This window comes from Acartia tonsa, chromosome 10 (genome assembly GCF_053477335.1).
Source record: "Acartia tonsa isolate MP-2025a chromosome 10, ASM5347733v1, whole genome shotgun sequence".
NCBI classification, from domain to species: Eukaryota; Metazoa; Arthropoda; class Copepoda; order Calanoida; family Acartiidae; genus Acartia; species Acartia tonsa.
In genome coordinates, this window is record NC_137269.1 from 18,726,072 (window position 1) to 18,752,170 (window position 26,099).

The 26,099-nt window shown below is 33.2% G+C and overlaps 2 protein-coding genes across 2 annotated transcripts in view; both read right to left on the reverse strand.

The window, feature by feature from the left end:
- Window positions 1–12,908, reverse strand: part of LOC145330488 (outer dynein arm-docking complex subunit 3-like) — a 29,751-nt gene extending 16,843 nt beyond the window's left edge. Inside the window, exons 1-8 of the mRNA XM_080175115.1 lie at window positions 12,831–12,908; window positions 11,859–11,962; window positions 9,262–9,355; window positions 8,850–8,924; window positions 8,417–8,505; window positions 8,106–8,174; window positions 6,586–6,631; window positions 3,722–3,802 (exon numbers count right to left, since the gene is read on the reverse strand). Of these exons, the coding sequence (XP_080031241.1) occupies window positions 3,722–3,802; window positions 6,586–6,631; window positions 8,106–8,174; window positions 8,417–8,505; window positions 8,850–8,924; window positions 9,262–9,355; window positions 11,859–11,962; window positions 12,831–12,878 (606 nt within the window). The 5' untranslated portion in view covers window positions 12,879–12,908. The remainder of the gene's footprint in view (window positions 1–3,721; window positions 3,803–6,585; window positions 6,632–8,105; window positions 8,175–8,416; window positions 8,506–8,849; window positions 8,925–9,261; window positions 9,356–11,858; window positions 11,963–12,830) is intronic.
- A 2,601-nt stretch (window positions 12,909–15,509) lies between these two features.
- On the reverse strand, window positions 15,510–25,394 carry LOC145330465 (outer dynein arm-docking complex subunit 3-like). Its single transcript, XM_080175098.1, has 7 exons — window positions 25,316–25,394; window positions 24,292–24,392; window positions 18,953–19,037; window positions 18,285–18,359; window positions 16,371–16,463; window positions 15,898–15,971; window positions 15,510–15,687 (listed from the first exon to the last, which is right to left on the reverse strand). Exons 1-7 carry the CDS (start codon window positions 25,370–25,372, stop codon window positions 15,510–15,512), a joined length of 663 nt encoding a protein of 220 aa, XP_080031224.1. The 5' UTR covers window positions 25,373–25,394.
- Between the last annotated feature and the right edge of the window lie 705 nt (window positions 25,395–26,099).

The window sequence follows — 26,099 nt, forward strand, 5'->3', positions numbered from 1 at the left end:
TTCCTAGGACAACAAAATAGAATGTTATAAGCGAATCATATCTATAAACAAGTCCAAAAAATGTGAGTACGTCCTTAAGCATTTTCCTGCATGTAAGCAATTTCTCAATAAATTTACTTACAATTTTGTTTCGAATTTTAAATTTATGTTCTGACTATTCAGTTCTGACATTCTACATTATTAATGTTCATTAAACTTTTTTCTACCGTTTCAGAGCTTTGCTTTTATAAATGTTGTCATCCTTGTCATCCTTTTAAACTTAAATTTAAAACTGTAGAGGGTCACATTCCTTCCTTACCTTAATGCCCTACCTTCTATAATGAAGGGGCAATACAATTACAGAGGCTGTACAGGAGCCATAAAGGGCCTATGTTATATAAATTAAGGTAAGGGGCGATGAAGAGGCTATGAAGGGGCTATGTTATATAAATTAAGGTAAGAGGCTATTAAGGGGCGATGGAGAGGCTATGTAGGGGCTATGTTATATAATTAAGGTAAGGGGCGATGGAGATGCTTTGTAGGGCCTATGTTATATAAATTAAGGTAAGAGGCTATTAAGGGGCGATGGAGAGGCTATGTAGGGGCTATGTTATATAAATTAGGGTAAGGGGCTATTTAGGGACGATGGAGAGGCTATGTAGGGGCTATGTTATATATATTAAGGTAAGGATTATATAAATTAAGGTAAGAGGCTATTAAGGGGCGATGGAGAGGCTATGTAGGGGCTATGCTATATAAATTAAGGTAAGGGGCTATTAAGGGGCGATGGAGAGGCTATGTAGGGCTATGTTATATAAATTAAGGTAAGGGGCTATTAAGGGGCGATGGAGAGGCTATGTAGGGCTATGTTATATAAATTAAGGTAAGGGGCTATTAAGGGGCGATTGAGAGGCTATGTAGGGGCTATGTTATATAAATTAAGGTAAGGGGCTATTAAGGGGCGATGGAGAGGCTATATAGGAGCTTTGTTATATAAATTTAGGTAAGGGGCTATTAAGGGGCGATGGAGAGGCTATGTAGGGGCTATGTTATATAGATTAGGGTAAGGGGCTATTAAGGGGCGATGGAGAGGCTATGTAGGGGCTATGCTATATAAATTAAGGTAAGGGGCTATTAAGGGGCGATGGAGAGGCTATGTAGGGCTATGTTATATAAATTAAGGTAAGGGGCTATTAAGGGGCGATTGAGAGGCTATGTAGGGGCTATGTTATATAAATTAAGGTAAGGGGCTATTAAGTGGCGATGGAGAGGCTATATAGGAGCTTTGTTATATAAATTTAGGTAAGGGGCTATTAAGGGGCGATGGAGAGGCTATGTAGGGGCTATGTTATATAGATTAGGGTAAGGGGCTATTAAGGGGCGATGGAGAGGCTATGTAGGGGCTATGCTATATAAATTAAGGTAAGGGGCTATTAAGGGGCGATGGAGAGGCTATGTAGGGGCTTTGTTATATAAATTAAGGTAAGGGGCTATTAAGGGGCGATGGAGAGGCTATGTAGGGGCTATGTTATATAAATTAAGGTAAGGAGCTATTAAGGGGCGATGGAGAGGCTATGTAGGGGCTTTTTTATTTAAATTAAGGTAAGGGGCTATTAAGGGGCGATGTAGGAGCGATGAAGGAGCGATGGAGGAGCGATGTAGGGGCGATGTAGGGGCCATCAAAGTACAATGTAATATAAATTTGGAGAAGGAGCGATGAAGGGGCTATGTAGGGGCTATGTTATATAGATTAGGGTAAGGGGCTATTAAGGGGCGATGGAGAGGCTATGTAGGGGCTATGCTATATAAATTAAGGTAAGGGGCTATTAAGGGGCGATGGAGAGGCTATGTAGGGCTATGTTATATAAATTAAGGTAAGGGGCTATTAAGGGGCGATTGAGAGGCTATGTAGGGGCTATGTTATATAAATTAAGGTAAGGGGCTATTAAGGGGCGATGGAGAGGCTATATAGGAGCTTTGTTATATAAATTTAGGTAAGGGGCTATTAAGGGGCGATGTAGGAGCGATGAAGGAGCGATGGAGGAGCGATGTAGGGGCGATGTAGGGGCCATCAAAGTACAATGTAATATAAATTTGGAGAAGGAGCGATGAAGGGGCTATGTAGGGGCTATGTTATATAGATTAGGGTAAGGGGCTATTAAGGGGCGATGGAGAGGCTATGTAGGGGCTATGCTATATAAATTAAGGTAAGGGGCTATTAAGGGGCGATGGAGAGGCTATGTAGGGCTATGTTATATAAATTAAGGTAAGTGGCTATTAAGGGGCGATAGAGAGGCCATATAGGAGCTTTGTTATATAAATTAAGGTAAGGGGCTATTAAGGGGCGATGGAGGAGCGATGTAGGGGCCATCAAGTTGCAATGTAATATAAATTTGGAGAAGTAGCGATGAAGGGGCGATGTAGGAGCGATGAAGGAGCGATGGAGGAGCGATGTAGGGGCCATCAAGTTGCAATGTAATATAAATTTGGAGAAGGAGCGATGAAGGGGCGATGTAGGAGCGATGAAGGAGCGATGTAGGAGCGATGTAGGGGCCATCACAGTACAATTTAATATAAATTTGGAGAAGGAGCGATGAAGGAGCGATGTAGGAGCGATGGAGGGGCGATGTAGGAGCGATGGAGGGGCGATGTAGGGGCCATCAAAGTACAAATAATATAAATTTGGAGAAGGAGCGATGAAGGGGCGATGTAGGAGCGATGAAGGAGCGATGAAGGAGCGATGTAGGGGCCATCACAGTACAATTTAATATAAATTTGGAGAAGGAGTGATGTAGGAGCGATGGAGGGGCGATGTAGGGGCCATCAAAGTACAATGTAATATAAATTTGGAGATGGAGCGATGAAGGAGCGATGGAGGGGCGATGTAGGAGCGATGGAGGGGCGATGTAGGGGCCATCAAAGTACAATGTAATATAAATTTGGAGAAGGAGCGATGAAGGGGCGATGTAGGAGCGATGAAGGAGCGATGTAGGAGCGATGTAGGGGCCATCACAGTACAATTTAATATAAATTTGGAGAAGGAGCGATGAAGGAGCGATGGAGGAGCGATGGAGGGGCGATGTAGGAGCGATGAAGGAGCGATGTAGGAGCGATGTAGGGGCCATCACAGTACAATTTAATATAAATTTGGAGAAGGAGCGATGAAGGAGCGATGTAGGAGCGATGAAGGGGCGATGTAGGAGCGATGTAGGGGCCATCAAAGTACAATGTAATATAAATTTGGAGAAGGGGCGATGGAGGAGCGATGTAGGGGCCATCAAGTGGGATGTTATATAAATTAAGGTAAGGGACTACGGAGGGGCGATGGAGAGGCTATGAAGGAGCCATCATGGGGCTATAGTATAGCCTCTTATCATAAGAGGCGATATTAACGCCCCTTCAAAGGAGCTATTAAGAGGCCATGAAGGAGCTATAGCATAGCCTCTTATCATAAGGGGCGATATGAACGCTCCTTAAAAGGGGCTTTCACATCGCTCCATATGATAAGAGGCTATGCTATAGCTCCTTGAAGGAGCTATAGAAAATCATCGCCCCATATGGAGCGATGTCATGGAAAGGACTATACCCGAAAAATCTGCTGAAATTGCCATATATTTTGCCGAACTAATATGTTATTGGTCAGAGCTTTGATGTTATATTATTGATTGAAGGAAATGGTTCAGTATTTAGATTAAACTTTTTAGCGTTGTTATTGAAATAGCAGATAAAATATTCTTTTTACCTGCTGTTCTGTTATGTTTGCCTCCAAATTTTCAAGTTTTTCTCTTAGTTCCATGTTCTCTTCTTGACCCATAAACTTTACCTAAAAATGTAATAACAAATATTATTTTTAGAAAAGTAACAGGATGTCTTGCTGTCTGTTTATAGCGAAGGTTTTATAGGCTTAGCCGCTAGTAGGCTAAATAACATAGCCGAACCAACTTGTGAGTTTTTAATTAAGTGTCATTTTTTAGTAATAGTTATTGTTTAAAATAAGATTGTCAAAATACATAATCATTATATGTTATGCATAAGTGACAAAAAATATTTATTTTGAATATCCTTTTATAAAAAGAATTGAGATTTTTTATTTTCTGCTAAGAGCTCTCGATTTAAGGGAAGCTTAACATACATAGTTCCCTGGATTATTTCGCTTTATTTCTAAATTAGAGTCTTGGGAAGAGATATAAGGCTATTTTACTGCTACCGGTTTCCTGGTTACTGAAGAGCAGCCGCTATTTGTGTACGCAATTTTAATAAGGGTTTTCAGAAAATGATTTTCCTATTTCAAAGAAAATTCGATCTCCTAATTGCATAAACTATGAATGTATGTTCAATAATTTAAGATTATATTAGTATTTGTCAGGGATAAGAGAATTGGCGATAAATTTATGTTTACTCATATTTTTGATGAACAAAATATTCCTTTCTATAGATTAAAATAATTGGTTACAAAGTTTTGATGCTACTAGTCAAGGGCCAATCAATCATAAATCAACTAAAATACCAAAAGTCTTTGAACTATTGAATTGACAACGTGGTTATTAAACTTTGGAAAGCAGTGTAACTTGAATTCTAATGTCCCTATCCTCCCTGGTATAGACCATAGTTGTAGGACAAATATCAGGGCATTTAGCAACTTTTATCCTACAAAAGTTGTTCAGATTCAGAATAATTCATTATTCTTATGCTTTGGCCATAAAAAAAAAGATTTTATTCGATCTTTCAAATTATAGAATTTTCAATTTAAAACAAAAGTTTAACAATTAAAAGTTTTCAAGCACGATTTAAGTTGACATTGCCCAGAATTAGGATAGGTCCCAGGATGGCATTAGACTATTTTTATGTCCATTTTTGGGTCCTTTTGAATGAAGAGATCCCGGTGCTAGTGGCGCTGCAACAAATATACATATATGTATATAAAAAGACCATAACATCAATTACCAAAGTAAAAGCAAATCAGGATATTTATTTACTGAAAGCGGTTAAAGATGGGCTGGTTGGTCGAACATACACAGCTCTAGTTATCGAGTAGCTGCTCCACTAAAAACCTACTTTTGTAAATAACTTTGTTTTTACAAAGTAAGAATATAATTCTATCTGACAGAAGATACAGATTAAATTACATTATAAAAGAGACACAATCTTATATATTTACACACAGATAAAAATATTAGGAGCCGCACAATTCTACGTAAAGCCAATTTTATATAAAAAATTAAGTACTAATCTTGAATTTGTGTGCTTGATGCTAATTCACAAAATTATCTATTTAACAAGGATGACAACATCCATAAAAGCGAAGCTCTGAAACGATATGACAGACGAACATTAACTTTTGTTGAGTGTCAGAACTGAATATACAAAATATGAAAATATAAGGATTGACAAAATTATACGTAAATTTGTTGCAAAACTTCTTAAATACAGAATTCTGTTTAAGGACATACTGACATTTTAATACTTGATTATAGAGATGCTTCGCTCATAATATTGTACCTTGTTGTAATAGGAATCAGTAATCAAAAAATCAGAGTAATCGGATGATTTTATCACATAAAAAATTGTTATTAAAAAAGTAAAAAAATCAACATGTTTAAAATGGACATACGGACATTCTGGTAACGATTATAGAGTTGCTACGCTTTCTAAATCGTACCTAACTACTACAGGAATCACCATGCAAAGTTTGAAATCGATAGGACAATTCTAAAATGCCTAAATTAACGAATAAAAGCTAACTATCTCGGACGGACGTACGGACGGACGGACCGACCCTAATTATAGAAAAGCTTCGCTTTTAAAAAAAAGTTCTCATGTAAATTACTAACGGGCACGCCTCTAGTATTTATTCGAAGGGGCAGAGAGGGGCTTGAAAAATAGCTTAAACCCTCCAAAGACTTTATTCTGAAATTAAAATAAAACTTCCACAGCACCCATGTTATGTTAATAGAGAATCCAATCGGTATTGTGATCTTAAGCTTCTTAACAATCTTATAATGATTAAGGTTATAGTAACTCATTTTTTGTTTTTAAAAAAAACCTCGACATAAGTTGCCTTGTTTACAGTTATAGGCTTCTCGTGTCTAATACAATTACATATTATGTAGCATTTATTGTATTTTAGTGTGTATTTTTCATTTGTTTTTTAGAGATAATGATAGAGTAAAAAACGGCAGATACACGACAGGCGGCTCAATGAAGAAGGCGAGCTTGACAAAATCACCGAAACGACGTTTTTCTCTCGCGATTTTGCCATAGTCGCCGTTTTTTGATATATATGACAGTCTTGATTATTGAAAATTTGTTAACTTTGTGTACAGCCATTTGGTAGTAAGCTTCGTTTAAATTTCAAATATCAATTAAAATTTCCTAATTATAAGGGCTACTAAATCTAAAGGGATAAATAAAGAAAATGCTCCTGCAGAATATACATAGTATAGAAGAGAAAAGAGACAATTACATTGTACTTTATGGAGGAATAAATAGAAAGATATTAAAAGAGCATGCAACAATAGAGTTAATACAGTAGACCATACCCAAAACAGGATTCAAAATAAATTTAAAAACAAGGACAAAGAGTTTTTAAAAATCAGAAAGGTTTACCAATTCCCATTCAGCTTCAAGACCTTCTTTTACCGCTCCAAGGTCCCTAAAATTTAAATTATATTACTTAAATATCAGCTATAATTTTTCTAGGGACTTCAGCCCCCGTCAGCCGCGCGGCTAACAGAAGCCCGACAGTTAGCTGTGCGGCTGACAAAAGCAACTAAATAATTGTAAGTCGCAGCAAGTGCACGCCAATGAATCTCGTAGTTTTAATGCAAAGCTTTTCCATAAAATGGTTCTGTATCAGTTAGGTACAATTTAAAAAGCGTAGCAACTCTATAATCGGTACCAGAATGTCCGTACGTCCATTTTAAACATATTGATTTTGAACTTTTTAACAAAAAAAATTTATGCAATCTAATAATCCGATTGATATGATTTTTGGAGTACTGATTCTTAATACTTTAAGGTACAATATTATAAGCAAAGCATCTCTATAATCAAGTCCAAAAAATGTAAGTATTCTGTATTTGAGAAGTTTTGCAACAATTATACGTATAATTTTGTGAGAACTCTACACTCTGACACTCTGCAAGAATTAATGTTCGTCTGTTCTACCGTTTCAGAGCTCCGCTTTAATGGATGTTGTCATCCTTGTTCATAAATTGATTCTGTAGTAGTTAGGTACGATTTAGAAGGCGTAGCAACTCTGTAGTTGTTACTAGAATGTATGTTTATTCAGTTCTGACATTCAATAAAGGTTTATGTTCGTTTCTCCTACCGTACAATACACTATTCTAAGACATGAAAACATGTAAAAAATAATACAGGAGTAGCCTTGATTAAAATTACTAAATAACACTTTATTTTCTAAACTAATATTGTACTCATTAAAACTAATTTCAAAATATCTCTTTGTGTAAAACTTTTCAATAGATTTGTTCATTAACAGCTTAAATACAAATTTTAGTCAAACAAAAGATTTTTGTTTGAGTACTTAAAGTATTTTTAAGTTGCAATCCTACTCAATAAATTGATTAGTCTGTCCTTTAGGCCGTCGGTCTGGCAGTCAGTAAAAGGAAAAGACAAAAATATTTGTTTTCATTTCTTTAAAGGTATCATTTCTTTATTGATTGATTGATTGTATTTTCTCTCTATTTCTTTAGTTCATCTTCGCTATTAATGATGTTGCCATACTTGATTTAAATACAAAGGTAAGGATCTGTTTAATTTTTTAAAAGCTTCAGGCAAAATGGGAATAACCAAGATTCACAGGCTTTCCTATGTTGGATTGGATTGTCGTATATAGGCTATGAGTTTAATTAACTGTTTGGTCGTTATCAAACTTTACAGATAATGAGAAAAAATGAGAAAGACTAAACTACATAACTTTTGTGTCACTTTTGAGAAAGACGATTACCTTTTCTCCCATCTCTTTTGAAGAGATTTTCTTCCCCCCTTCCCTTTTTCTTTTCGAAATTTATATGACGTCACAGGAATCGTCTTCCTTAAAAGTGACACAAAAGTTATGTAATTTAGTCTTTCTCAGAAAAAAATATTGAAATTTGAAATGTTACCTAATTTCTTTTTCAGCTCTTGTTTGTAAATCCTCCAAATGTCTACCTGTACCTTCCTGGGTTTCAAACCTTACAGAAAATAGTTAGGGTAGTCTAAGAAGATTTAAGTAAGCCCCATAGGTTCAGGAACTAGCTCCCGCAGGGGCCGGAATAAGGTAATATGGAAAATTAATTATATATTATTTTTTATATGAGGTTGAAAATTTTAATAAATTGATTATAAAAAAGTATTCTGTTTAATTATGAACTGTTGCATAAAGATAAAGTGTAAATTTCTTCTACTAGATGTCAGTCTAGAATAATAATAATACCTTTTAACAACCTCTTCAATGCTTGAAACACCAGCAGCTCTTTTCATTTTTGTAAAGGCATCTTCATACATTCCACTGTTTTCATCAGGCTAAAGTTAATTAACATATTATGTTTGATCCTGCACGACTATATTGGATATTAGTCTGTAAAGAAATATGGAATGATAAGAAATTAAATATTGCTCGGTAAAGAAATCTATTTCCAGAATGGCTTTGAAACCCATTAATAACCATTGTATCAATCCCGGTTAGGAGCAATGCTGAAAAATCATGTGTCTTATTATAAACAAAACAAAGTATTAATGCCCGCTTTGGTAGCCCGGGCCTTTTATTTTTTACCATTTATAATAAATCAAAGTTCCATGTGTCAAACAATGTGCAATAAATGGGGTGGTTGTCTAATGTATAATAGGTGCCAGGATTATACAATCACCTGGAGTTCAATTTCTTCCTCTTCTTCATTATCCTTGCCATCAATACTACTCTTGTTAGGATCACTAGCTGTAAACTAAATAATAATAGTTATTATTATTTCCATCAATTGACAATTCTACTCTTGTTAGGATTTCTAGCTGTAAATTAAATAATATTAATTATTTTTATTTGAATCAATAATACTCTTGTTAGGATCACTAGCTGTAAACTAAATTATAACAATAAGTTGAGTGTTCAAACGTTTCAACCACTAATTTTAAACGACTTAAGCGGTGAATTTGTGTATCATCTTTGGGGTTGAAAATGAATTTATTGGCCTTTGCCTTATCCCTTTAGATCCCTGAGATATTCTGTAAAAAGTAGCTACACTATTAAATTTTTTTGAATATTTTTAAACTGTAACAATTTACCGATTCTCTGCCAGTATTTTTTCCACCTTGTTTGTTACTGAAAATATGCCTCTCCATAGACTCAAAATAATTCTTCCTCTCCTCTGCTAATCGCCTAAAAGAAGTATTTTTGAAATTAAGTTTCTCATAAATTGAAAACATGAGCAGATCATTTTTTCGCATGTCTAACCTGTGTGGGGTGCCCTAAATTTTGGTTTGAGCAAATAACATAATTTTACCGCTTGTAAATAAAATATTTTAGATAAAAATATTTACAGAATGAATAAACAAATAAATAATCGGAGCTACTTTAAACCTAATTTTAATTTACAATTTACAGATTAATCCTAAAAGAAACTCTGCAATCCACAAAAGTGGTGACGCCATGTTTCAAAGAAAGTTTGCAATTAAATAAGTGACAATTACAATTTATAGGCTGAAATATAGGCTTTGCCCCATTCTCCCCCAATAAACTACTTTATCCTTTACAGATAATACATGAATACGAAAACTTTGAAAAATTTTATCTTTGTAGATTGAGAGAAAGAAAATCCAACTAAACCCAAACAACTAGCTGAGACTCATATTTAGAGAGTCTCCTTGAAAATGTATTCAGCATCCAACAAATATGATTATGTGTGTTTATCTATCTATCTGCATGTCAAGCTATATATTTGTTTAATAGTTAATCTATTAGTCTACATTAGTTCAATCTTTTAATCTATCTACTTTTCAATCCATTTATAAAGTGATCTGCCTCTCTATCTAACCCGGGGCATTGCCGTTGTGCAGTTTTAAATTCTGGACCAAATCTCGTCATGACATAGACTTTAAAAATTAAATGCGCATGTTATCAGTTATAAAAGTATTTAGTACGACTTAAATCATATCAGTAATATTAACAGTTAGGACATTCAACCAAAGGGCGTGCAGGTTGGTTGTTAGTTAGAATCTGTTGTACTAAAGCTGTGATATATTTTCTAAATTAACTATGTATATATTTATTCTTTATCTATCTATGGTTGCTGCCAATCCTAAACTAAATATGCAAATCCACAATTTACACATGGAATCTTGTGGTCCAGGGAATTAGGGACAGAAAAAACTATTAGACAATGACTGTCTAATCTATCTATCTATCAATATCTACGCAATTAAAAGAATATTTTTACTGGTGCCTAGGATTCAAAGTATGATGCTTATTGCTTAATGCAAAATAGACGAAAACCAGTCAATGAATAGCATTAAGATCCCCCCCCCCCCCAACACAAAAAATTGTTCACCCCAGTTTCAGTTATGAAGTCTTAAGTAGCAAATAAATAAACAAAATAAATTGCTTTAATGTAGAAAAACAACAGTATCATTTTGAGTTCAAGCTTAAATAAAAAATAAATAAATGAAAGATTTCTCCTTTCTTCTAAAATCTGAGCAGACCAATTTTATATTTTATGAATAATGTCTGTACAGGGTACTGAAAACTAAAATATAGTGTATGCAAATTGCACATGAATATAGATTGCCTATCATTTTATTTCATAACATTCAAATTGCAAATACGGTGAATGTGTCAAAGAATTTTGTTTAAATATTTCGACAAAATTACATATTATTCATATATATCGTATATAGTTATATCTAATTATTTGCCCTGAGAAAAAAAAAGAGTAAAGTCAGGTCTGATTGAGTTTTTCTTTTCTGGGAAGTATCATATATAACTTTTGTTGTTCTTATTAGATTATATCGCCCCTTCTACCCTTTAGAAGCACATTCCGTTAAAATTCTGGTAAATGCCGCTGGTACGTTCATAAGTAGTAAAATCTTTGCTTGTAAGTATGAGTATTAATTATTAAAATTGCATGAACAATTAAAATAAAAATTGTATAAAAAAGTAAAGTAATGTTTGAAGATGTTTAAGATAGATTTGCATGTTTATATTGGCTCAAAATAGATTTATCTCACCATCTTCTCAGACAACCAACAAATTTACAAATTTATGCAAAATAAAACCCAGGGGGACAAAGTGTCTCAAATAATCAGCCATATGACGTCATAAATATGAGGGATCATCCATCTCTTTTTTATAGGTTTTCTTTCTCGCTTCTACTCTTATATCCCTCATTTTTATGACGTCACAAGGCGGATTTTGAGACACTTTGTCCCCCTACTAAAACCTAGCTATGTGGAGCCGCTCAAGTTGCCTTGAAAAGCACAGTGACTCCTATCTCTAGGTTAGGTTTGGTTAGGTTAGGTTATATCTTATTAAGAGTAGCGCATCAGAGGTTAGGCAAGCAGAAACCTCACCGATTAATTTAAATTCAATTAAAATGAGGTGTGGGTTATGTGTTCGCATAACGGCTTAGTATCAGTAACAGTTATGTTTAAATGCAAGACTGGGAGGACAGTTAATGTTAAAAAAAAGTTTACTATAATTTAAAGTTGTTTGTTGCATCATATCATAAACATCTATAAAAATGTAAAATTATAATATTAAAGCCAGGTTTTTGAGCATTGAGATGCCAAAGGCACGGGCTAAAAAACTGGTTGTAATCTTATGATTGTACATTTTAAAATTCGTAGCAAACTGGTTTTGAAGCGGTACTGTAAATCCTATTAATTACCTGCAGTCAGCCAGGCTACGTTCCCTTTCCTTGCCTTCGCTGTACAGGAAAGTTTCCTCTTTCTGTTGATTAACTCGAGCATGGTCACGGGTTATCAATGCATTCTTTATAAGTTATGTCAAATTAATCATACATTAATTAAATATAGTAACAGTAGCTTTTGATAGTTTATATTAGGTTATGTTAGGTTAGGTGTTTGTCCTGCAGGGTTAGAGCCCCCACAGGGGCTAGAAATAGGGAAATGCTACTGTGAAAATAAGAGGCGTTGCCACGAAAGGGACTATACCCTTAAATGTTAAACACAATAAATGGAAAATTAATTCTAAGCAAAAGTTAGACTGTATTTTCCTAATAATCTAAAATATAGAAAACATTATAAGCGGAAGGGATAGAGAATACATAGTTTAAAACAGACCTCTACCAAAAACAGAATATAGAAAGGAATGGAAGAAACAAATATATATGTGGGGAGATGTATCCAGCCCTCTGGCAAAATTGAGGGGTTGGATACACCTCTCTAGGTGTCCAACCCCTACACCCCGATTGACATGGGTCTACACCCCTCCTATACACTCCCGAAGATACTAAATAGTCAATTCTCCCCCCTGATACTAAAAACATACCTCTCTTGTTGTCTGTAATACACACTCCTCCCCCCCTCACCCCATTCGATTTGACACAACCCAATCTGTCCCGATTTTGTATCACTTTGAAAAGTGCGATTCCAGTTACGTCATATACATTCAAATCTCTTCAAAAGAGATGGGAGAAAAGGGAAGAGATTTTCTTCCCCCCTTCTCTTTTTATATGACGTCACAGGAATCGCACTTTTCAAAAGTGATACCAAATCGGGACAGATTGGGTTGTGTCATTCGGTTTTAGTTTTAGAGAGATGTCAAGAAGAATCAAGATCAACAGACTGATAAGGGTTACTGAAATAGAAGCTTCGCTACTAAAAACATATAAATATACCTTCTGTGTTTTCTTCAAATTTTCAATTTCTTTCTCTTGTTTCTCCATTTCAGTTTCCAACTCCTGTCAACATTTTTAATTTGCTATTTTATGTTGTAAATTTACTAATAGCTTTCAAACAGCTGGAAGAACAGTCTTTTTTTGCACATCAATAGAATCGTAATTGAAAGGTATAAAAGAAATCCTTTTATATAAAGTAGTAAGCGTTTTTTGTCTGTACTGAAGGATATCGCTAACTGCTGAACCGAATTTGTTCTCCTTCCCAGTGAAGCTTCTTATAGGTCCTGGGTAGGTTTTAAACTATTTTGGGGGAGGGTGTCTTCACCCCCTTCCCCCCAAAAAATATTTTTTTTATCTTTTTGAAACTCAAATTTTAAATGGGATGAGGTCGACTTTTCCTCCTCCTACCTTAAGTAAAGTGCTCCTAGATGCTTCTAGGGGCGTAGCCGCTAGTCTTAAATAAACAAAAACTTACTGTACGCTACAAGCCGTTTGGGAGCCAACTACATTCTGTTTTTTTATTTGTCGAACCAATGACCTTGTAATTTTAGGAGCCAGCTGCATTTTAAGTTATGTTGTCGAAACAATTACTTTGGTCTCGATTCAAATTAATATTTCAAAAAAAAAGAAACCGTTTAAAGGGATACTTTTTTTTATTTTGAAAACCTTTAAAAAATTTCTTCTGAGCTGGATCTTTAAATCGTTTATAGGTGATTTAAACCGGGGCGATTTATTCAGCGCACCATCAAATTATTAATATCAATCTTTAAATCGAATTTGCATGGGCGATTTGGATCGGGCAGTGGCGCGGTCCCGGCGCGGCAATGCCACTCACCAAGTGGCATTGCCGGTTCAAATCGGGGTGAATCATATGAAATAAATGGATATTTTTTTTAATTACTTTAATATTTTATTGCAAAACTATCGAGAAAACATTTTTATAATTATTTTTAAAATAAATTATATTTTAATGTTTTATATAAAATACCATACTGACACGGCATTTTATATAAAATGCCTTACTGACACTGCTTAAGTAATAAAGTTGTACTGGCGCAAATCGATATTTTATTGAGTGTCGCAAGCGATTTAACAACACCGCGCCGAAAATCTTTTAAAAATCAATGTTTTATAGGTGCGCTGTGGCTCACCATCAGCGCACCTACGGTTCACCTCTGAATCGCCACGATTCAGCGCACCATAAAAACGATTTAAAGATCAAGCTCTGGTATTAAAAATCCCATGCCAATGAAAAAATAAAATATAAATGATCAATTTCTGAAAAGGGGTAAGTGAGTTAATGCAAGAAATTACAAAGCTTTACTGTAAGGAAGAACAATAATAGATAATAATAGTTTGCGAAATTTTTCCTATCAAGGACACAGGCAGACATATAATCAACCTACCCCTTTTTATAAAGAGTAAGAAGTGCTAGGGGCACAATATTTTTAACATTCCATGTACCCATCCAATTTTCTCTGCTTTCTGCCTAATTTTAAAAATGGTTTGTTCTGTTTGAGACAGTTCCACATTCTTTTTGTCAAGGCATCAAGGATATTTTTATCATTCTTTTCATAAAAACATTCTATGCATATTACAGAAAATCTTTCTTTCAGAAAACCTTTTTGAGTTACTGAGTTACACCCCTCCAGTCCCACCTTTACCACCCAAGTGATGGATGCCATAGGGAGTGTTAATGATGGGGGGGGGGGGGTATTACTTGAATTTACTCGGCTGCTAGGTAAGGCAGACTTCTTGAAGATTTTCTTGCCAACAACTATCTACTCTAAAACTCCAAATTTTCAGCTGTCTGACCTTAATCCAATTACCTTTTATGTCTATACTTAGCTAGCTATAAAATATTTTTTTGAACTGTAAAAGATATCCGCACTATCCCTAATTCTATATGAATGAAAACAACTTTTCCCTTCCAAAACATTTCTTCCTTTCTCTCATTTTCTTAACTCAAACTGCCTTTTTCTATGCCATAACTATTTTTTTTTTGTTGAGATAAATGTATTTTTTTCTTAAGATTGGTTTAATAATTTAAATAACTTTTTAAATCGAACTTTTAAAGAAATCGAAACAATGATGACAACATCCATAAAAATGAAGCTCTGAAACGGTATGGCAGACAAACATTAAAAGTAAATTTGCTGCAAAACTTCTTAAATACAGAATAATGTTTAAGGACATACGGACATGATTATAGAGATGCTTCGCTTTTATTATTGTAACTTATGATAATAGGAATCTGTACTCCAAAAGTCCAATCAATCGGATGATTATATCACATAAAAAATTTTAAATAGTTAAAAAATAAACATGTTTAAAATGGACGTACGGAAGTTCTGGTAACGTTTGTAGAGTTGCTACGCTTTCTAAATCATACTTAACTACTACAGGGGGATCATGCAAAGTTTGAAATCGATAGAACAATTAACAAAAAAAAGCTAACCATTACGGACAGACAGACAATAATTATAGAAAAGCTTCGCTTTTAAAAAAAAGTACAAAAAAGATTTAAAAATGTAAAACTAAAATGGGTGGATTTTTTCTGTTTAAAAGATATTTTGTGAATTTTAATCAAAAAAAGTACGCATTATGGCTTCTTTAAAAAAATAATTTGTGTTTAACGCTATCAATGACTTGATTTGAAATTGTTCTGTTGTGACTTTTTTATATTAGACGGCTTATTAGAAAGTTGAACTGCAAATTGTAAATTCCTCCCTCTAGTTGGTTTGAAAAATTTAATCTTTCTCTTTTCAACATTTCAAGAATAGTGATGTACTTCTTCTTTATCGTCTCTCCTTCCATCAACTTCAAATTAGTTTTGTGGATCTCATTCTCAAGAAATCTAGATAGATAGATAGATAGAGAGATAGATAGATAGATATAGTCCACATATAATAAAGATGGATAGTTAGATAGATAGAAAGATAGATAGATAGATAGATAGATAGATAGATAGATAGATAGATAGATAGATAGATAGATAGATAGATACGATAGATAGATACGATAGATAGATACGATAGATAGATACGATAGATAGATAATGAAATACCTGAGTCTTTGACCTTCCTGGCTTTCTTCTAGAATATCTTCAAACCTTTCTTCCTCTGAAGTTTTGGAAACAACCTAGAAATAATAATTTATTTATGTAGCTGTAGTATGAATAAAAAAATATATATATATTTATTTTATACATTAAACAAGAATGACAGAAAGGGACAGAATATGCGATAACATTTTTTAAAATCTCGATACCTTTGTATCTTTGTCTTTTGAAGCATGACCGTTACAGACAGACGAATTGTCGGACAGATAAAGTGAATTTCAGAGAAGCTCGCTACTAAAAATAGCTTTACACGTTTTCTTTACACGAAAGTCGTTCGTAAGCTGGTGTATTAAATAGTAGGTTAGGTCATGGTAAAAATATGACTATAGCCCCACTTTTTGTTGGCATTATGATTTCATTTCTAATTAGCGTATCCGTGGGCAACTTTTAAAAAAACCGTACTGGAAATGTTTATTAACCTTTTCATAATCATTCATTAGTTGTTGAATTGAGGCAGCTTTCCTGCTATTCTCGTATCTTATCTTGTTTAACATTTTCTTTAAATCTGCCACCTATAAAATATTAGCTGTATATGGTCAGGGCTCGGCAGCACTTGCAGCGTTCAGGAACCAAAAGCTACGACCTAAAGGTTTTCTATTAGCCGTCCAAACATGCTTTTAGATGTAGGTGAAAGACACAAAAAGAGAGGTTGGCCAGTCAAAACGAATCAAATACTAGCGATGTGATGTGGCTGACTTGTAGATTTGCTTCGCAGCTAAAAAAGTTAGGACTTAGGCCATCAAACTTTCCTTATTATTCATTACCATACATTTATGACAATCTATGCGATAACAAAGAAGTTGTATCAACTTTTTTGCTTTTTATTTAAGATAGCTAGCCGGTCCTTTCAGTAAGTAGTAGATGTAAAATTTTTCATAGAATTCAGATATGCAATCGGTTTTTTTGTAGACCTCTTATTTTTTAAGTAATTTAAGTTTTTTTTAAAAATAATTAAGTCGGTTTTAAGGTACTAAAACGCAACAAAATAAAAGAAGAAAATGGCCAGTATGAACAAAAATAGTAAGATCTTTAATTTGACACCTTACTTTTAAAATTCTGTTGAGTAATTATTGAAAAAATCTATTTTTTTAACCTCGGTTTAATAAAAACTTTAGACCTAAATATTTTCTCAAACAGACATAAAAAACATGGGTTCATATATACCTTTAGAATCAGAAAAATATTACGAATCTATTCTAAGCAAAATTGAAAAAGTTTTATAAAACTATAATAAAAAAATAAGTTTATTTTAAGAATCATAATTTTCGGCTTTAAAGGGTTAGCTTAAACCAAACCTGAAAAAAACCTAAACAAAAGACAATGCAATGTAGCAGATATTTTTTAAACACAAGAAACAATAATGTATTTTTAACTGCATTGTTTTGAAGTTTATAAACAGACTGATGCATATTTGTTCATAATTTTTCATTCTTTACATGTTCTTTAATATCACTATATTTATTGTAGTATCTATTGTATATATTGTATGAACGTTCTCCTTTTTTTCTGGCAATTCTATAGGTTAATTTTATAGATTAAGCTTCCCGATTCGTCAATTTTTGCGATTTGTGATTGGCTAGTTTAGTAGTTACAATTCTTAAAATAACTTTTTTTATTTTTTCTATTTTTTATTACAATTTTTTTAAACTTTTTCAATTTTGCTTACAATGGATTCATATTATTTTTCTCATTCTAATGGTATATATGAACCCATATTTTTTATGTCTGTATGAGAAAATATTTAGGTTTAATGTTTTGATTAAACCGAGGTTAAAAAAATAGATTTTTTCAACAATTACTCAACAGAATTTTAAAAGTAAGGTGTCAAATTAAAGATCTTACTATTTTTGTTTATACTGGCTATTTTCTTCTTTTATTTTGTTGCGTTTTAGTACCTTAAAACCGACTTAATTATTTTTTTAAAAAACTTAAATTACTTAAAAAATAAGAGGTCTACAAAAAAAACGATTGCATATCTGAATTCTATGAAAAATTTTACATCTACTACTTACTGAAAGGACCGGCTAGCTATCTTAAATAAAAAGCAAAAAAGTTGATACAACTTCTTTGGGAGAAATAGCCCAAAACCACCAAAAAACATAAAATGTCCCTAAAACGAACAACGCACAAGCAATTTTTTAGGTCTTTAGCTGCAGAAAAAAAGCTTAAGTGCCAAACCAGCAAAAAATTTTAAGGGAAAAAATTGGCATTAGAAAATTTTAATCTCAACAGTAAACTGAAAAAAAACTATACTTCGAATTATTGATTTTTTAGTATATCCTAATGTGTGTTCATATATGTCTAGATGAGTAGAAACATTTATATATTGGTACCTTGAAATCCATTGTTTGTAATGCTTTGTCTGAATTCATCTTTCCAAGCAATCTAGAATCCAAATGTGGGACTTCCTACAAATAAAAAATTAGGATCTTGGAAAGGGCACGCTAAAAAATTGCTGGGATCGAGTATTTGTCTTAAATGAAGAACTATACGTCTCAATAATATATCATATATATCATATTGCATATCTTTTTACGGTCCTAGGACAAACGCAGGAGTCCCAAACTTCGGAGTGGACACTTAACCTAACCTAACTTATTTTATCTTATGGGTTTTTTAAATGCCTAACACCTGCGGGGGGCTTATTTGTACATTCATATCTTAACCTAACCTAATCTGTATAGAAATACTTAAATAAATTGATATTTTAACAGTCCTGCAGGTACTTTTACTGCAAAATATTTAATTCCAGATTATTTAAAGTCATGGTATTTACCCCTTTTGTAGATCAGTGGTTGAAAAGTTTAGACAATAAAAGTTTGGAACAAATTAATTAAAATTCAATAAAAAAACGAATCTGAAACTTTGGGTACCAGTGTAATTCCAAGTCCCTTATCCACTTCCTTCCTGCTTATAAAGTAAGATTCAGTTACCAATTGTGATTGTTTTATTACTCAACCGTTTCTTAAAAAGGATATTAAAAAGGAATCAGAAATAATACCTGAACATGTTTGAGCAAAGTTTCAGAACTTTTACCAGATCTTTTCACCTCAGATTTCATCTGTTTCAATTCATCCTGCATTGCCCTACACAATAATAACTCTTATATAAAAGTAACAGGTTGTATGATTGAACGCATGTTCGGCCTCTCGGAGTTAACAAAACTGGTTTCAATATGGTTTTTATTTTAATATACGCGGAAAGCTGTCAATTATACCATGCGATAAATTAATATGTAAGTTCATTCTAATAATTAATATACGTACTTCCATATCTTAATTGTTACGATAAATTCATTAAATGGTGATTTGTGGGATGATTAGGCACAATGTGCACTTGTTAAATATCTCATAGTGACAAAAGTTTTTTAACATAGTTTAATGAAAGCTAGGATTTAAAAATAAAATAATAACTTTCTGTTTCTTATTAAATAAAAAAAAAACAAGGATGACAACATAAATAAGCAGCAAGGCACAAAAACATGGATGGACAAACGGACAAAGTGAATATAGAGCAGATGTTCAATTGCCATAAAAGAAAAAGAAAGAAAGCATATGCAATGCAGCTGTCTACCTTAAATAGCAGCCGGGAAAATTACATGCCACTGTGATTGAAAGACGAACTGACTGACGAACTTATGAAACATACAGACAAAATGGATTATGGAGTACTTTTGCTACTAATAATAAATAAGTCCTAACTGGTATAATATTTTTGTGTTTATGCAAAGAATAAAAATGTAAAATATAAAAGCATCAACTCAACAAGTAGAGTGTAGACATTTGATAGCTCTAGCCAAGAGTTATCATATTCATTTAATTATCTTCCACATTATAATATTAAATCACATTTATATTTACATATCATTTATACTGAGCATACATATATTTTGTATATGTATATAATTATAAGCGCCTGCTACATTTGTTTAATAGGATCGTTTATCTTGTAAGTATGGATGAATTAAACTTTGGCAGCTATGGCTGAGAATGGCTTATTTTTCCTTCAAGCTGAATAAAGCATCTAAGATCACTTAAGGTTGGTTAATTTTAAATTTGGAAGGGGGGGGGTCAGTATTTATTGGGAGGGGGGGGGGATTTCTACCTCCAAAATGGGTAAAAACCACCACAGGACAAGTAGGTATATTCAGCGGTTCGGCGGTTAACAAGATCTTAAGCTTCAGACAGATAGACATCGTTCTACATTGTATTATAGTTTAATATGAAGAAAATACAAACAAATTAAAAAATCCATAGAAGCGAAGCTCTAAAATCAGACCTTATGGCAAATAAACATTAATAATTTTATAGAGACAACACTTAATTATAATCAAAATATCGATTTATAATTGTCAATGAATTATCATTACAAAATCAGATAAATGGAATAATTATATCAAGTACAAAAATTTGTTTTAAATGAACCTACGGAGTGTCGGATAATAATTATATAGTTCCTACGCTTTCTAAATCGTACCCAATTGTTATAGTAATAACCATGGTGATTAAAACTGATTGAACGATTTTACATAATAGCGATCCGTTACAGACCCACGGAACTACCCTAATTATAGAAATTTAAAAAAATACTGGCGTAGATAAGAGCGATTCAGGCTGGTAATAAAATTAAAGCAACTGCTAAATAAATGACAATAATAATGACTACTAAATTATTTACATAACACATTTCCCTGTTTTAACTGTAGCTTTGAAAAGTGAAAATGGGTAAACTTTTATTACAATCAATTTTAACTGTCCAACTTTTAAGTATTTCTCTACTTTATTTGAAGCCATTCTAAGCCTAGCCCATCTTATATTGCACTAGTGGATTCGCCCCTAACCTTTTTTGTATATTGTATGGTGCTTTAAAATATTGCATGAAAGTTAAATTTTCAGCTTTTTTGTTGATAATTTTATACATAGAACAGCTAAAATTCTTTGTTCGTGGTCATTTTTGAGGCTCTGGTATCTTAACTTAAACTGGCCCATGAATACAAATCATTCCTTTAACAGCTTAAGCAGCATTTCTAAAAAGTCGTAGAAGGACAAATTATATTAAAAAAATTAACAAATCTTTCTCTTTTAAAATCTGACTATTTATGATTTATCATATAAATATTCTATAATTTTTGTCTCTATGTAATATTTATGTAACACATTAATTTTTAAAGTTAATTACAAAATCAATTGTAGTGGTCAAGCTTACTTTTAGTATTTATGTAATTAAGACCGTACGCATCAATGTTTTTGATAATTAATCCTTACATAAAAGTAACAGGATCTCTGATTGCCTGTCTGTCTGTGCGTCACTGCGTACCGAACGTACTGGTACTGTACAGTGTAGCTCATGCGTCCTGTGAAGGTTTAGAGCTATTTCATGTGATGCTACCACCACCGTCCAGGGAGAAATCGCCAAGAAATATTTTTAATTTCCGCTTGGCAGCGCAAGTGTCTACTCACCTGACTTTCGTTCCAACAAGGGTGCCGAAACTTTTTCTTTTTAAAACTACAATTGAAAGTAAGGGGGGAGGGGATCTTGGACAAAGTAGCTTCGGACAAAGTAGCTTCAGACAAAGTAGCTTTGGACAAAGTAGCTTCAGGGCAAAGTAGCTTCAGGACAAAGTAGCTTCAGGACAAAGTATCCTCCTAAGGAAAGTAGCCTCCACTGTTAATAAAGGTCATGGCCGCAGCGCTCCTGGCCTGCCTAGCCGCGGGCGCTCGGCCCCGTAGCCTATAACCTAAACCTAAATCTGAAGGGCCCCTGGAGGCTTTTAGGGGCATAGCCTCTATTTAAAAATTAAGGGTTTATTGAACTTTTATCAAGTGTGATATAACATATGAAAATTGTAAAATATATATTTTCAATTCCAATATTCCTTGGGCCCTTAAATTACCATACATATTACAGACAAGATAAAGATATATTTTATGGATAAAAGAATAGGAAATATGATGCTAAATGTCAGTATCAAGTTACTTTTGTAGAGTTGGTTTCAAACAATAATTCGAACACAAACACTTAAACACGCTCTACAACAATATCATTTCTTTGAAATGTTGGTTTTAATCCACCTCCAATAAGATCATGTCATGTCCAACATTAACCATTACTACGAGAAACCTATATTAACTATGTGAAAATCATTTTACAATGTTAAATAATTATATTCTTGTGATTATATAAGTAGTATTATATAAATTTCAACTGTTTTTAAATTGCTTTATCTATTTTTGCAGTTTAATTCAAATTGCCTTTTCGAGCACAGAAGCCCTCCCAAAATTATTCTTTAATAAATTGACAATATGGGGAAGGGATAGGTTTTTTCTGGTGTTAATTGTTACCTCATGCTAGGTCATGTTAGTTTATATTGGGTACAGAGAGGCCCCGCATGTTTAGAACCCGCAGATTTGAGGCATAAAAAACTAACCCCTCCACCTTTTGATCTAATCAAAAATAGGAGAGGGGTTCTGTGATCGCTAGTCACTTTTAGGGAAACACCCATATCTTTAACTTAACAATACTTAAATTTCTGAAAGTCTTTATGTTGAATATATTAAAGCATACATTATGCTTTGTCTAATAGTCTATTCGGTCATATTACAAAACTCATTTTATACATACAAGTATTTTGCAAAATATGAATCTACTATATTTATTTTTTCAGCTGCAGCCGAAAATTGAGCTGCAAGGCTATGGATGCAACTTACAAGCCCCAATTGTTATCTTATTATACTTAAAAGTAAAATAGTAGTGGGACAAGGTGACTCAAAAATCAGCCATGTGACGTCATAAAAGTGAGGAAGATGAGAGGAGAAATGGGAATAAAAACTCATAAAAAAGAGATGGATAATCGATCATTTTTATGACGTCACATGGCTGTTTTTGAGTCATTTTGTCCTAATCCGTAAAAAAGAATGCGCCCCAAGCTTATTGTGGCACTGTCTTCGAAGAGGCAGAAGTAAAAGCTATAAACCATCCCGAGACTTTAAACCTTCCTACGTTTTATGATTGGAGAACGTAGTAAGGTTACTACAAAGAAAAACCATTTTAATTTTTATCAAAGGAAAAAACTAATTTGATTTATATAAGAAGAAGTAACGTTTATTGATATATTTGAATATTGAATTATTATTATTTGATAGACATTGCATTGATAAAAAGAAATGTGAAGGAAAGTAAACAAATTTTGTCCGCCCACCTACACTTCAAATTTCAATACAAACACTTTTTATCGCTTATTGCGTGAGCTATATGGCTTAGTTTCCTTACTCTGATTTATTTTTATACTAGGTTTTGTGTATTTATTGCATTTGGTCTGACATGTTAAGTCTATATTGAAAATTGTGTTTCTTTCCCTTAAAGACCAAGCATTTTTAGGACTTTAAAAAAAGGACACAATCATAAAGGCGGTAAAAAAATAAAGTTGCTAATAAAAATCTATGAACATTATACCTTGAATTGTAAAATATATTAATTTTTGTAGAAGAGTCATCATATTATAAAGTACTAAGATTGTTTGTCTGAAGGTTAAGGTGCCAGGATGGTTTTAGGCTATATCTAATCATTTGAATACAGGTCCCTTATGCTATGGGCGCAGCCGCTAGTTTAATATGAACAATAGCTACTTGACTAATAGACCATTCAATGTTATGAAAGTAAGGATAGTTTTCTTTAAAGATTTTTGCAAAGCAAGTTATGCACCTAGGCATTCTTGTTGTTGTCAAAATACGAATAACTAATCGTTTTTATTGATAACTCAAGGAGGAAAAACCGTGTAAAGAAAAGGGAATAAAATTATCAATCAATAATGTAAGTGTAGAGTAAATAACTAGTTACGACGCTACTCTATAAGTTGGCGTTTATGCTAATTGGCTGTAATGCTTTAAGTTTAGTTAGTGGCATCAATCCTAGCCTCAAGGGACTATACCATAAGAAAAGATTCAAGGATTACCACTAAAGTTAAAACATGTCAGATTAGAGACGTTAAATATTGTACCTACTGCTGCTATGGAAAGAGCATGACATCAATATTAAATGTAGAGGGAAAGTCTTAAATCATAAACAGAGAAAGGTTATGCAATCAAATGTTTAATTGTATGAAGGGTATCCCGATACCGTCCCCCCCCCCCCCACAAGATTCCTAAATGACGTCATATAAAGGGAAAAGAAAAAGGGAAGGGGGGAAGAAAATCTATTCAAAAGAGATATATGGGAGAAAAGGGAATCGTCTTGCTCAAAAGTGGGACAGATTGGGCTTCGTCCCCCCCAAGAGATAATGGAAGGTAGTTTAACTATTAATTTAATGCAAAAATAAACTTGTAATTTTCTTAAAATACTCACTTTATTTTATCTCTGTTATCTTTCTTTTCATTTTCACAATCTTCAAAGATAGCTTTTCTTTCACCTTCAACCAACTGAATCCGCTTTTTCAGCTCTCCCATCTAAAAGTATTTGCATTTTTTATTTGCTGGTTTTTTTTGTGGGGGGGGGGGCCGGCTGGCTACCTCCTTATACTATTATCCACTAAGACTGCCCCCCAAGAAAAAATGAATTTGCTGAAATTGTGAAAAATGTTTTCGAATTTATTCAGTCTTTATTTACAGCTGATAAGAATGTCTATTTGTTCATAATTGTCTTTGAAAATGTCTTTTAGATTATTTTGTTCTTTGTCTTTGATATATATAGCCTATTGTTTTAATATCATCCATTTCTTTATTTATAAGCTAGTCTTTCTGAGAAAGTCAATTACCCAATTTTCAAAAAAATATAGTTTAAATGTATAACCAGACAACTACCTAGATCCCCCTGTTAATGACCTTTTTCGTCTGCTAGCCAATTGCATTAAGCTCATTGTAGCGACTTATCTGTTTTAATATTCCCAATGCTATTGGTTGATTTTCAAAGATCTAATTTAAAGTCGGAATGGGATATTTGGGAAGGGGAAATACAGTAATTTAACCACTTATCACTCAAGTGTTTTACTCTAATGTAAAAAAAAAACTTAGTAGAATGCCCAACGAAACATCTATGTTTTTCATAAATCTAATAAATATATGAATAAACTAAACATATAATTTTAATTGTCATACAAAACAATTAAAGTATTCTGGTGGTTTTCCTCAAAGTGCCTGGCGAGCACTGAAAACCCTTTCCTTTAGTTAGAAAAAAATTGAAAATAATGGGGTTCTAGTTATTTCCAATGTCTAACTTCTGCTGTCTACGGTAATGTCCAAAACCCTATATAACCTAACCTAACTTGACCTAAAGTAATAAAATAAACCTAGAGCATCTAACCCCCACCCAACCACCCTCACTTTCACATTGAGGAAAAACACAAGGTATTTACTTGGCTATAAAAGAATACCTGTTTAAAGACCTGACCCCTCTTGCCTCCAACCTCAGCTGGTGCAAGAGCCTCCATCTTTTTTAGATCTACCAAAACCTGGCCTGAAATGATGGATTAAAATATTCTAATTCAAACAAAATGGTGTACACAGTCTATGTTATGTTATTAAAATAGAAATGTTAGAAAATATATAAATCTAAAGTAAGGTTAACTTTCGTATTTTGCAAATTTGTGAAAGTATGAAAACAACGATAAAGCACATTTTTAAACCCACCCCCTTCCCCTCCTTCCTTTGATGTTTTATTATTTGAAGATTCGCTTTCAAAAACATTGATACATGAAACTAAAGGAAAATTGATGAAAATTCTTATAATTTGTCATTTTTGACATTATTGAATAATTTTTTTTCTCCTTTGATTATTTTAATAGAGTGACATTGAATAATTCTTTAACTTAATTTGATTCATTGATGTATAAAAATACAGATAAAGACAGTATGTGCTGACTTATTTTCAACCCATTTCTTTTCAAAATATACTGAAAATTTTGGATTGAATTAATAAATACTGTTAGTTATAAAGAAGATCACTTAACACTATATATTACAAGATATCTTGTTTCTAGCAACCAATTTAGCAATAATACATTTATACTATTCCTAAAGGAATAAAAATAGAAGTAATAACGGAGTATTTCTGGTTTATTTCACCTCAAATTGATCTGTGATGGCAATGGTTCTTAGAAATCACAATTTACATGATCATGTTTGATCAATATTATGTTTTAAGGACTTACAAAACGG